This window comes from Rhinolophus ferrumequinum, chromosome 16, assembly GCF_004115265.2.
Source record: "Rhinolophus ferrumequinum isolate MPI-CBG mRhiFer1 chromosome 16, mRhiFer1_v1.p, whole genome shotgun sequence".
Classification (NCBI taxonomy): domain Eukaryota; kingdom Metazoa; phylum Chordata; class Mammalia; order Chiroptera; family Rhinolophidae; genus Rhinolophus; species Rhinolophus ferrumequinum.
Window position 1 is genome coordinate 9968321 of NC_046299.1, and position 17270 is coordinate 9985590.

Below are 17270 nucleotides of genomic sequence, written 5' to 3' on the forward strand. Positions count from 1 at the left end.
CAATGCAGTACTGTTAACAAGTGGCACCACGCTGCACGTTGGATCCCCAGAACTTACTCATCCTGCGTGGCTGAAACTCCGCACCCTCGACCAACACCTGCACATGTCCCCAGTCCTCTCCCCACCTCCAGCAACCACCACTCTGCTTTCTGCTTCTGTGATTTCGACTATTTCAGATTTCACATGTAAGCGAGATCATGGGGTATTTATCTTCCTGTGTCTGGCTTATTTCACTTAGCAAGTGTCCTCCAGGTTCAGCCATGTGGTCATAAATGGCAGGATTTCCTTCTTTTTTGACACTGAATAATACTCCACTGTGGATGTGTGGGGATATATGTATATATGCCAAAAAATTGTATACAAATGGACACTTTGGTCAATGTTGCTCAAGCAGTCGTTCGCCATAATCAGAGGTGTCTGGACGCTGATGGTAACCACTTTGAGTCCCTCTTGTAATTGCAGAAGTCAAACGTTACTTGTGTTCCTCTTTTGTTATTGGTATATATTATTACAATTTTAATACAGTTTTCTTTTCTTAAAATGCATATACATTTTTTGGCACTCTCTGTATATACGTACACACACACACACACACACACACACACACACACCACCACCACTACACTTTCACTCCCATGTTCATTGCAGCATTATTCACAACAGCCAAGATATGGAAACAATGGCTATGTCCATCAACTGATGAAATGGGTAAGAAACAATCAGTTTTACGACATTAAAATTGGCTCTTGGATCTGCAGGACTATTTTTGAACATCCTCCAACTCCACCCCAAGATCCTGACCAGGGTGGGGATTGGAATGAGACTGAATTGGGCCAAAGAACTGGGTCAGCCCGAGAAAGACCCATGAGCCTCTGGTCACCCGGCAGCTCTTGAATGAATCTTCCGCAAAAACTCTTCTGGCTGCTGGGTCCAGTGGAGGATTTGGGTTTCACCGGAAATCACATCTTTGGACCATGCTGTTCTCACAGGACGGCCCTGAAACCCCAGGCCACGCCATCTGGAATTCACATGCTGTGACTCACTCTCTCATCCCTGGTGTTTCTTTAGGATGCGGGGCCCAGGCCCACCAGTAGCACAGGGCTGCCCCACTGCAGGACTGGCCATTGCTCTGTATCTTTCTTCTGCACAGCAGCCCGGGCCCTGGAGAAACCTGACGAGCGCCGGCGTCCGCCATGCGCCCTGGGAGTGTTTCCTACAGCTGCCCTCGAAACCACATGAAGGCGTCCGGGCCTAACAGTTTACGATACATGGAGAACAAATAGTCGGTCGACATTACCGCAGAACTCCTCTGCTAGGGGAAATAAGTGTGATACAATTTCCGAGGAATTTCTTGGTTAACCTTGGGAGGGAAAGAATCCTTTTAATATTTCAACAGTACAGCACTAAGGGGACATGATCTTGTTAGCAAACAAAAAAAAAGGGTGGAGGGGGAGGCAGTGTGTTGTCAGTCATTTAGGATGGTCCCTACTGGCTTCAACAACTTAATGCAAAAGGGCTTAACTTCTCAGATTTAAAAAGTCCATTTCTCCATTTCATGTGTTTGGTATACACAAGTAGGTAAAAGTCAGTGGCCACAGCTGGATTCTGTTGGAATGGGAGTGTTGGGTAGATGAAAGGTGAAGGATTTGAGTGAGGGACCTGGAGTTCTGATTCCAGCCTTGCCAGGCCCTTGCTGTGTGACCCAAGGCCAATCCATCAACTTCTCTGAGCCTTGCATCTTCAATGAAATGGAGATATCGAAAAGGCATTTGCATCCAAAGGCTTTCTGTAAGCTGCTGTTCAAATGTCATTATTAGAACTATAGGAAGAAAGGACATGGCCCCCTTTGGGGGTCTCTGTAGTGGGAGTCCCACTGCTCAAATCACCCTATAAGGTGGCCAGTGACAGTCACTGGGCTAACAGAGAAGGCCGTCCACTGTTCACTCTGTCATTCCCATTGGTCAGGGTGCAGAGAAATATCCCTGAGCGGCTGACGGGCAGTGTTTTACTCTGGCTTCCTGAAATGGGCAGGGAGGGACCGGGAATGGGGCTTCTAGGGGGTTTGTGTCCTGAAGCTTCCTGAGCGTCTATAGGGGCCTCAGCCAGCAAAAGTGCTGATACATACCCAGCAGCAGGATGGCTCCGTGCTCTCTAACCACAGCAGGCACAGATGGCTGCGAGTGCCAGGCCTTCAGGGCACAGGTTGCTTTCCCAGCCTCATCTACCAGCTTAGCCCAGAATGGACTTAATGCAGGCATCACCCTGCCCTGCAAATCCTGAAACGTGGTGGGCAGAGCACTGTGCCAGGAGCCCTGGTCCAGGGACCCCCTTGGCTGTACTACTGGCCTGCTGGGTGACAAGGAAAGCCACGTCCTCTCTGTGTCTCTCCTTCCTCATCAGTCACACGGAGGCCACATCTGCCCCGTCAAGTCTCCACCGTGCATGTGAGAGTACTTGGCAGAGAACGACGCAGCAAATAAAACATGACAAGATACTCAGTCTCACCCAATGTTAGAGATGAAAAGATAAATGAGAAGGAACATTGCTGCACATGTATGGGACGGGAAGACATGAGAACGGTGTTGCTGAAGCTGACAGGAAACAGGCACTGGGGCACCGGCAGGACTGGGAATCGGACACGCTGCTTGGGAGGGCGATATAGCAGGCGCTCACTATGGCAGGCCCTCACTATGGCAGGCGCTCACTATGGCAGGCGCTCACTATGGCAGGCGCTCACTATGGCAGGCGCTCACTATGGCAGGCCCTCACAGCTTAGCATCGGTGCTTTTGGATCCTGAAATGCCTCTGCTAGCAATTTCTATGGTCGTACTTGAAAAGTACATAGAGGTATATGTACAAAGTTTTTCATTACTTAGGGAAGGTTGCACACAAAATTGAGAGCCACCTCCATGTCCATCAACAGGGGATTGGGTTAAACAATGGGTGCAACTCATTCAAAGAATATGGCAGCTTTTCATTCTCTGATGGACAAAGAATTCCCAAGGACAGTGAATCAAAACAGAACCAGATGCCAAGATGCTGTATGTGTACATGAGTGTGAGTGTGAGAGTGTGTAAGTACACTTTAATAAGCACGGAGCATTTCTAGAAGAATACACAAGAACTTAATTAATAGAAGGGTGGTTAATTTAATTTGATCCATGGGTCCATGGAGGTACCTGATTTTAGTATCACTTCTCAGGGGAAAAACCAGTAACCAACCCTCCTTCCCCCCCACACACACACATTGTCACACGCACATAGGGTGTGCCAGGGGAGCGCTCACCTTTCCAACCACTTCCACTGGAGAAAGCGATCAAAATACATGCTGTCCAGATACTCATGGAAGGGTTCTCCACTCAGGTAGTTGTGGACAGACCTGGCTCGGAGGGAACAGAGAAACATTTTATCATCCTGATGCAGCAGGCTGACGCAACGCCCCGGCCTCAGCCATTTCCAGACTTTGGAAATGCAAACACACAGGGTGCAGAGGCCCCACCGCTGTAGGCGGTCACTGAGATTGCCTGGATGAGCCTGCAAACATGGGCGGAGTGTGTGCCACGGGCATGCTCCAGGCCTGGGGTATAGCAGCGAGCACGTGGATGGCATCACAACAGTAAATCACAAACATTAAACAGGGACATGTTATCATGAGTCAGGGTTAGGTGAGGCCCCGGGGTTGGGGCGGGGGGAGTCATGGAGATCCTTCTGAAGAAGGGACAAGAGTGGAGATGACAACAGAAGCAGGTTTAACTGCGTGCAGGGGAGCGTAGGGACTCCGAGCTGGTGGGTGGTGTTGGGCTGAGTGGGGATGAGGCCCCTAAGGGCCCAGGCTCTGGATTTGGTCCAGGATCAGCAAAGCCGTGGGGAGATTTTCATGCCCGCAGCAGAATTTACTGGTCACTTGCTATGGGCCTGGCCCTAGGCCAGACCTGCAGGGTTCTGAACCTGGCTGCAGGCAGGGATAGGATTCTTCCCTTTGAAAAGTGGCAATGCCGACCAATCTGGCCCAGACACTTGGGACCTAGGGAAGGGAGGTGCCATGGGGAGTGGGGGCATTTCACAGCTGTGCCCTGACAAACCTGAAAACGGGCTGGCATGGGGGGCTGGCATGGCCACTCCCTTAGGGTCTGGGTGACAACCCAGAGACCTCACTGGTTGTCAGATCTGACCGGTGGCTAGCTCCAAGAGGGCAGCAACCAGGTTTGATGCTGCTCACGGCCGTGTCTCCTCGGCACCTAACACAGGGCTGGGCCCCAAGCTGGCCTCCCTAAATGTCCGTCCTCTTCGTCACACTGCCTGTGCATGGGGGGTGATGGCTTCCTTCCCTCCCTGCCCGGCAGGAAGCTCAGTGAAAGCTGGGACTGTGTTCCTGCTCACCGTGGCATCCCTCAGCATCAAGCAGAGTGCCAGGCACACAGCAGGTGTGTTAATACCTGTGAGGCAAAGGCTGAACAAGAGCACGCAAAAAGCCCCTGATTCGCCCGGGTGTGTGGAGTGATTGGGTTCCGGACGTCTCTTGGCGTGCAGGTATGTTTGTATGCACGCGTGAGTCAGCTTATGGGGAGCAGTGCGTGTGGGCAATGAATGTGTGTGCTACGGTTTCGTTGTGTGTGGGGGCTTAATTGGTACACGGCTGGCACTGCACCCACAGACTCGTCTCATATTCCATAGGGTGGTTGTATGGTCTGCAGAGGTGATTGGGTGTGGCTCTGACGGCAGCCGGCAGCCCCCTCCTGTAGCAGTGCCACCTGGCTGTGGTTGGTGGCAGCGGTGGTGGTTGGGGGCCCGGGGAAGGAGTTCCAAACCACCCAGACTGGGTCAAATTTTTGCACATTCCTCTGTCTCAACAGCCTGGAGAGCCACTTGCTTTCAACACCCTTTGAAGCAGATGTTTTCTTTGGACTTGGCCCCCTGGTATCTTTTTCCCTGCTTAAGAAGTATACAAATAGCTGGGTGGCTTGGCTGGGGCCCTCGGCCACCGAAGACCTGTCTCCGGTGCCCAGTGCTCAGGAGGAGGCTAGAGGCAGCCCCTCTCAGGCAGCTGTGTGGCTGCCCAGAGGAGGTTGAGGGGCCTGATGCCCCCGGCCCAGGAAGGGAGGGAGTGGGTCTCCCCGGGGAGGCCAGGCAGGCCGCGGCACTTACTGTGCACAGGCAGAAAAGAGTTCTTTGCAGGGCTTCTGAAGGAGCTTCTCCTCTGTCTGGGAGACGAGGTCCCGGCCGACTTGAGTGATGAAAACTGGGGACTGGAGGGAGGAAGAGAGAGGAGGCGGTCAGTGATGGGAGGAGCGGGGCGGCCAGGACCACCCCAAGTGCTGGGTGCACAGAGACCCTCCCTGAGTGTCTCGCCCTCCCACCCACACCTGGCCCTGGGCCACGTGCAGTGTTCGGTGGTGCAGGTAAGTGGCTGGGCGGGAAGGTGGTGAAGGAGCCCAGACTTCGGGTCAGATTTTTGGCTCTGCCACTTTCAGTTGGTGTCCCCTCATGGAGGTCACACGGCCCTCTCAGCATCACTGCCCGCGTCTGCAGAACATCCATCACGACATCCCCGTGATCAGAACTGAATGAGGTATGCGAGTGCTGAACTGAATGAGGTATGCGAGTGTGCATGACGTAGGGAGCTGTGCAAGACAGCCCCGTCCATCAGCTACCCGCTCGGAGCTTGCCGACGTCCCTCAGCCACTCTGGGGCTGTCTCCTCAGAGGGCAGACATGAGATGAATACCTGCCTAGTCTCAAGGTCATGAGCAAAAGGGTCTGAAATGGGCAAGAGGGCAGGTGAACAGGAAGGCCCAACAACCAGGGGAGGGAGCTCAGCAGCTCTATGGGGATCGCTTTGTCATGGACAGGCCTGGGTTCGAATCCCAGATCTGCTACTTGTAGCTGTGGGACTTTGGTCTTGACTGCTCAGTCTCAGTTATCAGGAAGATGACCAAAAATAAGAATTTCTCCCAGAAGGAATCAATGAAACATTTAGGTTAAGCCTTTGGCCCAGATCCTGGCACATAGTAGAAAGCATGCAATAAATGTCACCACTGTCATTTCGTTCTTCTTGGTTAAACTACCTGGCCTGAATAGTTCAAGTATGAAAGAGCAGCTCCGAGAGTTTCTGTGTCCCACCCAGAAGCAGCCACCTCAGGGAAGATAGCCCTCCCTGCACCCGTCTCCTCCCCGCACCAGTCACCCTCCACCAGCTTCTCACCCACCAGGTGGGTTTTTAATAAACTAGAGCAATAATTGCGAAAATTGCTGGGAGTGGGCTCAGAAAGACAGAAACCAGCACTGCCCTGGGCTCAGGGAAGGGGGAGATCCTTACGGGAGCGTCTCACTGGGAACGGCTCCCGGAGGACGGGGTCAGAAGCGAAGCGGAATCTGGCTGCAGACCCCTCACCCCTCCTAAGCCCTCCCACCTGAAGGGCTCCCTGCTCAGCCACCCTCCCCTTGCTCCTAAGCAGATGGCAGGACTGTCCTGGGACTGGAGGTGACCCAGCTGTGTGTACGAAGTCACACCATCCATTCCTTGGGGTTGGCTGGCGGGAGGGCTCTGGGGACACTGCCCACGGGTCAAAGCTCTAATGAGAGTTAACAAGGAGGTAATAATGCATTTAGTTTAACGACCATGGGTTCAAACTCAGTCTCTGACTCGACATGAAGAGACTAAGCGATTCCAACCAAACCCCCTTTCAAGTGACTCCAGGGAGTGACACCTTTGCCAATGAGAAGGGAGTAAGACGCCGTTGGCCAGTTTAAGTTGGAAAGCAAAACCCAAACCTGCCAGGAGGGTGAGCTGAGTGCTGCTCAAAGGGCATTTCAGTGGGACATTCGCTATTTGCACTGATGGAATCAGAGGGTGTCTGGTCCTTCCCCTTCCTGTCAGAGAAGTCAATTTCAAAGGGAGACCATTTGGAAGGTCCTGCCTGGCCTGCATGTAACGTCTGACCCACGTAAGAAAAAGGGCCCCCAGATGTTCACAGGACCCTGGGGTTCCAGCAACCACAATCCACCCCCTGCAGCTTGAAAGCAGAATTTCATGCAGTTTCAGATCTCTTTCCAGGAAGTTAATCTCTTTTGGTCCCAGGGGGCCTATGAGGAGGCGGAGGAAAGGGGGGCATATCCCCCGGGCCAGGTGGGCTCTGGACAGCAATGGCACGCTCACTGCACCGAGGGCTCTGGAGAGCTATGGCTGGGCTGCCCCTGGCACGGATGAAGGGGACCCAGTGGGCTTTATACCTTCACTCTTCTCTAATCCCTTCTGCCCCCTTTTCTCTCCATTCTCAGTGTCCCCAAGCCGCCTGTACTACCTGTGACCCTAAACTTGGATGTATGGCCTAGGGCATACCTCTCTCATCCTCTGCTCCATCAAAATGAAAAATATCACAATATTCAGGCACAGTATTGATGAACTCCTTTCAATACCCTGGAGCAGGGATGTCCAAACTTTTTCCAACATTTTTTACCAAGGGCCACATGCGGTAAAATACACCAACAGCTGGGCCACTCACTCGAGGTGAAGTACGTATTGCCTCACCTGGTTTATTTAAGTAAACTAAATATATTTTTGGAATTTGCAGCGGGCCAATTAAAAATGGATTGCGGGCTGCAGTTGGCCCGCGGGCTGCAGTTTGGACACCCCTGCCCTGGAGCCTCAGGAGTTCTAAAGAGGAGATGATAGATGTTGGGGGGTGGGGGGAGCAGTCTGATTGGACTGAACTCCTAAGGACTAGTCCTGAAGCTTGCATTTGCGTGGCGATGGCTTTGGAGTGAGCATAGGCAGTGGTTTACAGCACCCCTTGGGGCTGCAATTGCTCAGGGGCTCACCCCTCCCAGGCCATAACTGCAGCTTCACAAGGGCCTTCTGTGCTTAACCTGAAGCAGGACAATCTAGGGTATTTCAGGGACTGAGCAGGCTGGTGAGGAAGGGATGGTGGTAGAAAAGACAGTGGCCTGGCTTGGGCACGAAGCCACCCCACAAGTGCTTTACTTAGCTGTCAATTGGGAAGCATTTGCTGATCACCCACCACTCTCAGGGCTCTGCCTCCCTGGGATTCTCCAGCATCCAACCTTCGTGATTTCACAGCAAGAGGGACTGAAGCCCCAGGCAGGCCTACAGCCCAACCCCAGTGGGCTCTGCCAGTACTGGCCAGGTCATCCAGTCTCAGCCAGCCTGGCCATGAGTCCACAAGGTGGCGCTGTTGCGCCCTTGGTGTCTGTGCATCACTGTGCAGTCAGCCCCGGGGAGACCAGCATCCCCAGCCCCCAGGCCTCTAAGAGCAGGGAGGCCAGGTGGCACACGGGAAATAATGATCGAGTGATTCATCTCAGACCTGAGGACTGCGGCCTTTGCAATAACAGTTGAGGGGGGAGAAAATGAGAGATTGGTTTTGGCGGGAGCTCTGGAAAGGGAAGATGAGAGAAGTCGGATGTACCAGGTGGAGGGAACAGCACCGGCAGAGACCTGGAGCCTGGACTAAGTGGGGAGCATGGGGGTGCTGCTCGGGGGAGAAGGACTCATCTAGACAACGCTAACTAAGCGGAACTAAGCATGTGCCGATGTCTCTTGTGAGGCTGGTTCTCCCAGCCCCGAGGGCGGCATCATGAGGGTCCTGCGATCAGCTGCCCCAGTTGCTGTACCTGCTCTCTCTGGGCACTGCTGTCCCCTCTGCACTGCGATTGATGACTGGCAGGAGGAAGGGACGTCATTTCCTGCATCAGTGAGAAACTCCACGTGTCTGAGGACCCGTTTCCCAAAGCATCTCCCAGCTTCTGAAGATGTCAAAGTGGAAATTTGATTGACTGTATGTGGCTGGTGCCCTTGGAGGCAGCCAGGGATGGAGGCACACACAGCTGGGCCATGAAAGGCTCTTCAGAACCACCCCCCACTCCTCCTCGGTAGCCATCAATAATTCTGAAGACAGCACCCATCATGTCACCCTCGGAGCCTTCTAGAAACACACACCCTCTACTTGTTCAGAAATTCAGGACCCATGATGGAACAGGAGAAGGAGGAGATCACAGGACTCTCCTGGGCCCAGCTGATTCAATGCATTCATGGTACAGATGGGGACCTGAGAGAATGGACCAAGAAGGGAAGGGACTCCTCCAAGGTCACCCTGCTGGCCCATGGTGGAGCCAGGACCAACACACAGCAGGGCTCCATGGCAGGCTTCAGAGCGGTAATGAATCAGAGCTGCATGGGCTCTAAGTCAGCTGTTCTGGGCCAGCTCTAGGGGAAGGACATAGCTCTGCCTTCATTGGTCCCACTCAAAACCAGCTTGTCCCCATTTCACAGATGGGAACATGCACACACAGCAATCTTAGCCCTGGTGTCTCTCCCACCCACCTGTCCTCTCCATCCCCACCTCAGTGCCCGGTTTCAAGAATTCTCTTCTCTTGCCTGGACTATCAGTAGGCCCCTCACAGCTCTCTGTTACCACTTACACCACACAGCACAGATGGTCTCCACTGCCAATGGACAAGTCCACTGCCTTCTTGGGCCTGGCCCCAAACTCCCTTCTCGACCAGCTTCCCCTTCCTGCCTTCTGCTCGTGGGTGATCTCACGCTCCACTCGCTGTTTCCTGGGCAAGCTCTGGCTTTCCAGCCGCTGGGCCTTTGCTCGTTCCTTTAGAAGGAGCCCTTCGTGCCCCATCATGGCACGTCCAAAAATCACCCAGTCTTCAGGACCGCCTTCCAATACAACCTCATCCACGATGATTCTCTGAGCAGGCAGGACCTTCCACCAACCCCACCGCCCAGTAACAACTGCCACCATCATCACCATCATCATTATCACTGCCATTTCCTGAGCACTTACTATATATTAAGTCCTATGTACTTTGCATGGGATTACCTTGTTTAATCCTCTCAAGGTAGGTTTTATTATTACAATCTGCATTTTACAGATGCAGAAATAGACTCAGAAAAGTTAAATAACTTGCTCAAGGTCACATGGGAGTAAAGGTAGAATTCAAACCCAGGCCATCTGGTCAGAGAGCCTCTTCCCCAAGCACCATCGTGTCCTCTAAAAGACGCCCTAGTCCTTCTCGGATAGTGAGGAGGATACGACTTTGGCCTTGAAGAACAAGGCTGGAGAATGAGGTGCAGCGGACGCTGCATGTTTTGGCAAATGCTATTTGTACAGTGCTGTCAACGTACCGCCCCCCCAGCCCCCACAGGCTAATGGCCAACATACGCTTTGCTTCAGCATGTGAAAACATCCCACCAACGGGCTCAGAGCTCATTAGCAGCGCTTCCATCAGTGAACAAAAGGTCAGTGCAGGAGACTGTCCGCTTTATGTCCAGACGCAAGCACTTAGGGCTTGATGAGGATGTATATTTTCACACGTGGGCAGCTGACGTTCCCCATGTAAACTATTATGATCAAGTGAGAGGCCAGCTCGCTTGACTCCAGCAACTTCCCAATGTGGACAGACTTAGCTTTCAGGAAAAGCAGAGCAGGACAAGACACTCTGGAAGAAAGGGGTTCCAGGGGGTCCGCTTCCTTCCAAATAATGGGGTTGCCCTCCCACCCAGTGGAGGCAGCTACCTCTTGGGGGCCCACCCCCCATTTCTCCTCCAGGACAGGAGGGGGAGGGACACTTCCACAGCGGCCGCTTGACCCTGCACAAGGGGATCTGCGTCAGTGACGGGAAGCCGCCAGGGCCTGGCCGTGGGCGGGGGCAGGGGCGGGAAAGAGGCTCTGCTTGTGGGCTCCTGGAAGAGGGGTCAGCCTGACCCCCTTGACGTGAGTTTCCCCACATTTAAACTTCTGCTGCTCTCCAGAACAATGTCATAAGGTGAAGCTTGTTGTCCCAGGGTCACAGATGTGGAAACTGAGCCTCAGAGAAAACTCTTTGAAGGGTGGGAGTGTTCGTTCCTGTCTCATCAGCATCCAGCACAGTATTTGGTGAGCAGCTAGTGTATGCCACACGTGCTTGTAGACCGAATAGTAAACGGTGGATCTGAGATTCAAATCCAGACTCCAAAACCTGTAATCTCTCAACCCTTCTTTGCTGAAATGAACAGATGATATTCCCGGCACATAGAAGGTAATCAGTATATTTGTGGCATAAATGTGTGTGTACACATGTGCATTCATAGCAGGAAAGAGGGAGGAAGAGAACAAAGACGTCTGTCTGTCAGAAGCACCTTCATGGGGTCTTCTGGTCTACCCCTGCCTTTGGACAAGTGGGTCAATCAGAGTTCTTTGGGAGTTTCTTAGTTACAACCTGTTGGAACGCCTATCTCAGGCAGAAACGGTGGGCTGGAGGCTTGGGGTGGCCAGCTGGGGAGAACCTAGAATTGACCTTGTGCCAGGGATTCCTCGGCCCAGGTACAGCCATGTCTCTCACAATTTCATTTCATCATATCCCCCTCCCTTCCAACAAGTTCCTCCTTTGTTTGAGCAACTGGGTTAAGTACGTGCTACTTGCTGCCAAGACTAGTTCACCATCTGTAAAACAGGAGTTGGGCCAGGCAACCAGAAGTAACTTCCAGATGCTACCTAACCCACCGGGGCTTCCTCTCTCTCCTCGCTTTTCTCTTCCCACCCTCACGTTGGCTGGTTCCAAGCTCCATGAAATGACAGAAGCCAGCTCGCTTGACTCCAGGAACGGGAACTGGATAATGATAACACGGCTGGTAGGAGGGGGACAGAGGGGGACTCCCTCCAACCCTAAATCCTGGCTTGGAATGAAACCTGCTTGTACAATCACAACCAGAAGACAAAGGACAGTTTACTGAACGGCAGCCTTGGACAGCGTTTCCTCACTTGAGGGTTGATTTAAGGTCTGGCTGACAGGAAGAAAAAGCGCCATTCTTCCACCTTTTTAATCAAAACCTTCAGTGCCATGTGGAAAAGCCACCGCCGTGTGCCCGTCTGGGATAGTTCCTCTCTCTGTACACAGCCAGGCAGCAGGCACGAGCCCCAAACAAGACCAGGACCAAAGAAAAAAGGCAGGGTTTTGTTTTCTTTCTCACTGGGGAAAAAGAAATCTGCCCAGCCAAATGCTCAGGAGCAAAGTGCGGTGGGGCCACAGCTCCCTCCATGCGGGGCCTGATGTCTGTATCCTGCAGCTCTTGGCGAAAAAGCCCAACTCCTCCCCCAGTGTCTGCATGGTCAGCCTGGATGGGGAGACTGCATGGTCTGAGCACTGTGCCGGATGCAGCCCCATTGGGCAGGTACACACGGCTAGACAGGCAGCTGGTAGCGGGGGGTCCTTGGGGCAGAAGCCAGAAAAACGACAAGTCTCCGCCTCAGGAACTCACTGGGCCTCCTTTAAGTTCTAAGGGAAGGTGACGTTCACCGCTTCCCATGGGGTGGGCATGGTCTCCACCAGTAGTGACTTACCCTGAAGCAGAGGAAGTTTAAGCTTCGGGGCCCTTTACCTGCAGTCCTGCGAGCTACAAGTGTTCTACGTGGGAGGAAAAGCCACGTTTCACGGGGGAAGCATTTCTACATAAGCACCTCAGGTACCTTGAGATCGCAGATGAAAAGGACTTGAATCTCCAAGGCTCCTGTCATTTGTTATGATTTCTTTTCCCATTCTCAGGGAAGACTCGCTTTTGTACCTAATGTTCTGTTCTAAGAGAACACTCCCCAAGTTATTTAAGCTTCAGCCCCCACAAAACCCAGATCTTCCCTTGTCTCCAACAGCACTCAGTCTCAAGGGGGCCTTCTCCAGAGGGACACCCAGGAGTCCACCTCCTGCCTGATGCCACCAAACCTTAGGAAGGTGGAGCCTGGTCTGCACCGTTATCTTCCGCGATGAACAGCCAAAGACCAGAGTCCCAGGGGCTCAGGGGACCCTCAGGGCTTCTCCTCATGGGTGGAGGAGGAGGTGAGGAAGGCCAACGCCCTGGCACTGTAGTGGGAGGCAGCCCCGGGGCTTCTGTAAGGCCCACAATTCCGTTATACCTGCGACCACCTGGCAATCTCCTTAACTCTTTGGGCAACGATCTCTTGCATTACTTTGGGGGTGACCCTGAGAATGGCTGCTCACTCCGCCAGGCCGGGAAGACCCTAGAAGGGACGGGAGCAAGCGGAGCTACAGGTGGTGCTACTGCTGTGACTCGTCAGAAAGCAAGGAGATTGTTGCTTCTCCAGCTGGGGTCTGAGCTGATTCAGTCTGCCGGCCACACGGGTTCCCCGAGTGTCCCTGCTGTGCCCAGGTCAGGAGCTGCACTCCAACGACCTCATCGACCACTCACTCGGTCAATGGCAGGAGTTCAAAGCTGATGGGGACCACGGCGGCCAGGTGGGCTGCAGCCTATCAGCCTGCAGGAGGGAAAGCTCAGGCAGGGGGTTGTATCAGACTGAGGTGGGGTTTGACCAAGGCCCAAAGGAGGAGGGAGTCTGGCTAGGCAATGAGAAGGGCCCTTCCTTCCTTCAAGCTGGCATTTTCACATGGGAAGTACTGAGAAGGGCAGGGCTCCGAAAGAATCTATTTTTTCCTATGGCAAGGACACTTCTCTGGACAAACTTAATATGGCAGGATTGCCTTTGAGAACCTCCACCCCGCAGCCGGCTCAGAGTGAACAGTAAGAGAGGGAGGGGCCCCAAGGCCAGGTAAGTGCTCTGAGGGAGGGGGTTCCAGCCTTTTCTGACGGTTCCACTGCTGACCTGGTCACCCCAGGTCACAAGGTGTCACGGACCCTGGGTCAGCAAAGTACAGAATCACAGCTCTTGAGAAATAGCCACAACCCTTCAAGAAGAGAAAAGCAGATTGGCGCCTAACAGATCTTGAGCCATCAGATATTTCTTTGCTATTCAAGAGTTTCGCAGAAATCAGGATGAAGGATTTTTAGAAGTCAGGAAGTGAGAGGATGTTTCTAAACACTGGCAGAATTTAGCCAGGGGCCTGAGAGCTGGGCAACTTTAATGAGAAAGAAAGGAAAATACACAAGCAACCCTGCCCTAGCGCTTGACTCTTTACGTCAAAAGCCAAAAAATGATAATTAACAAAACGAAATACGCCTGGAGGTGGACTGAAGGGCCAGCCGGCCTCTGTCAATTCCAAAATCCCTGGTCGTGACCTATGGGCCCAAAGTGCATGATGGGAGATGACGCATTGTTTACAGAGGCTGCGAGCTGGCTCTTGGGGACCCCGAGAGTGGGGGTTTTTCCTGGCAAGTGGCTTGAACCCAGCCAACTCTGCTCTGGGTCAGTGCAGCCACGTGCAGGTAATTGTCGAGTGGAACCTGGGTCCGAAGGGCTGGGTGCAGAATGCTCACGGTGGGGAGTGTCCCTCATTCCTTGTGCGTGAGAGGCAAGGGCCCTGCGAGCCAACTTTCCATCTTCCAGAACACCCTCCCATTCCACGGCTTCCAAACCGGCTTCACTTTGAAACTGTGTTGGAAATATCTTGGCCTTGGAAGGTTTTTCTCTGGTGAGGATTTCATTCCCCGGGCTTGGGAGTGAAGGAGGGGCAGGAATCTCCTAAGATCCAGGGAATTCAATGTACCCCATCACCACGGTGTCACTTCCCTGCTGAAGCCCACCTGCCCGGCCACACGGGGAGTCAGCCCAGCGCAAGCACCACAGAGACCAGCGTCACCGCCCACCCAGGGCAGAGCTTGGGGGAGGGACATGTTCCTCAGAAAGCCTACGGCTGAGCTCTCTGTATCCAGCCACTCTAGAGAGAAGAACTCTGGGCAGGAAATACTCTACATACACGGGGGGAACAGGGAGTCGCAGGCAGAGCTGCTCCGCCAGCATGAAAGGAACATCCTACTTTCTGACCTGGAAGGTCACGAGAAAGGAAAAGGGACCCAGACGGGCATACTTGGGCCTGCTGTGAGGAGCCCCAGCTGGCACATCAGTCTCAAGGACCTCAGGAGGAGCAGGAAAGAAATCAGGCTTTGGGCAAAGAGCATCTGTTTCTCAGGAAAGGTTGGGGGAGGAAATAAAGTATGTCTATTTGAAGGACAATTACAGTCATTAAAAATGCTGTGTAGGGAGACTGTGACATGAGAATGCTAAGGACACAGTGCAAAGTGAAAGTTAACGCCCAGGTTCAGGGCCAGTAGCTGGACAGGGGCCAGAATGTACATCCTCAGTTTGGCCCACCTGCCCTCCTGGACCTCCTCATCCATGAACACCTGGGATGGTGGGGGGGAATTTTGTCTTTGGTTAAGTTTTGAGAAGATAAGACAGTGGAGGAGAAAGACTACAGATACTGGAATCAGAAAGAGTGGGGTTGTAGCTCAGATTCACTCTTTTTTTGTTGTTTTCTTTCATGGTGGTAAAATATACAGAGGGTGCCAAAAAATGTATACACATTTTAAGACAGGAAAACTGTATTAAAATTGTAATACTCAATATATACTGATAACAAAAGATGAATACAAGTCACTTTTGACTTCTGCAGTTACAAGAGGTGCTCAAAAAAAAAAAAAAAGCATTCAGACACTTGATTACAGCGAACTACTGCTTGAGCAACGTTGACCAAAGTGTCCACTTGTATACATTTTCTGGCACCCCCTGTACATTGCCATTGTAACCATTCTAAAGGCACAACTCGGTGTACATTGATTACATTCATAATGTCAGCCATCCTACCATCTTTTTCCAAATGTTTTTCATTGTCTCAAACAGAAACACTATACTCATAAAGCAATAACTCCCCATTACCTCCCTCCCACCAGCCCCTGGTAAACACTAGTTAACTTTCTGCCTCAATGGGTTTGCTTATTCTGGACATTTCATAGAAGTGGAATCATACAATACGTGGTCTTTCGTGTCTGCTTTCTTTCACTTAGCATCGTGTTCGCAAGGTTTATCTGTGTCGTAGCAGGTGTCAGAACTCCATTCCTCTGGCTGGCTATAAATAACAACATTCCATTGTGCATAGACCATATTCTGTTTATCCATTCATCTCTGTATGGACACTTGGGTCATTTCTACTTTTTGGCCACTGTGAATAATGCTGGTGTGGACATTTGCATACGAGTATCTGTTTGACTCCCTGTTTTCAATTCTCCCAGCTTTCACTCTCTACTAAGGAACTTTGCCCAGGATAAACAGGGGACAATTGTGTCTGCTACACAGAACTGTCATGAATATGGGATGAAATAAAGAAGTAAAGCGCAGAGTGTACAGTAGGTGCTAAATTAATGTTATGTTGCCCCATTTCCCCCATTAAAAGCCACCCTTAGTAAAGGAATGGGAGAGGGTTCATGACAGTGCTACCCCTTCCTTCAAGGCTATCTCTGTTTAAAAAGCACAGATGTTCAAATGGTGGAGCCGCAGCCTTCTCTGCTCTGCTCGGACACTCACTCCACAGGGCTCAGTATGTGACACAGGTGGACCGGCCCAGGAAGAAGTGCCCCAGAGGAGTTCAAGCCCAGTTTCAGGCCAGCCACGGTGGGAACCTGAGAGCCAAGTCAGGAAGCATTCCTTCTGGTGCCTTCTCTCCATGCTTGTAGCACAAAGTTGTGGAAAGCCCAACGAGGAACATTCCAGTCTCCTCCGAGCCATGTGACCTTGGGGAGGTGGTGGTGGTGGGGGGGTCCAGCCCCTCTTTGGGCCTCAGTTCCCTCAGCTACGACATGACAAGTTTGGCTTAACTCCATGGTTTTAAAACTGGGTTCCATGGAGCCATAAGTGTTCTTCTCAAAGCCAGGGCCTGGGGAGACAGAGGGAGGCAAAAGGGGGGCCTGGCCCTCAGGCCGCTCAACTATAGCAGATCTTGTGGACTGGATGGCCCCTGAGATTCCCCTGGGTGCTGCAGCCAACCCTAGGTGGTGTCCTCCTTCTTTTGGGGTGAACTGGAGGAGAACTCCTCCAAGATGAGCTCTCGGGTCCTCTTCCAACGGACCTGGACTTCTAGAGGCCCCGGCCTCAATTCAGAGGAAAACTAGAACAGCAGGGGTGCTCCATGGGGAGCAAGGCAGCTGCTGGGCTCTGGGGCGAACTGGAAACAACTCAGGAGCCCTGGCAGGCCTTGCTGCCCTCCATCAGCACCCCAGCTCCCTGGTGAGTGCTCCTGGGACAGTAACAATCCCTCAGCAAGAAGAGACGTGAGTGGTCGGGAGCCAGGCTAGGCTACCTTAGGAGAGCAAGTCACTGTTAAGACCCTCTGTGTCTTCATCTCCTCACCTTTAAAATGGAGACAATAATCCAGGGCGTAGATATGCGGATCAAGTTATTTAAAGCCCTCGGCTGAGTGCTTGGCACATAGTAAGAGATGTTTCAGGGACTGTGAATTTTATCATTACTATAGGTGGTTAGAGTGGAAGGGCAGCACCCAGACCAACTTCCTCCCTCTACCGATG

At 52.5% G+C, this 17270-nt stretch overlaps 1 protein-coding gene across 1 annotated transcript in view; it reads right to left on the reverse strand.

The window, feature by feature from the left end:
• The window catches only part of GRK5 (G protein-coupled receptor kinase 5), a 192203-nt gene that overhangs the window by 19140 nt on the left and 155793 nt on the right, over window positions 1–17270 (reverse strand). Inside the window, exons 5-6 of the mRNA XM_033130435.1 lie at window positions 5145–5245; window positions 3286–3378 (exon numbers count right to left, since the gene is read on the reverse strand). Of these exons, the coding sequence (XP_032986326.1) occupies window positions 3286–3378; window positions 5145–5245 (194 nt within the window). The remainder of the gene's footprint in view (window positions 1–3285; window positions 3379–5144; window positions 5246–17270) is intronic.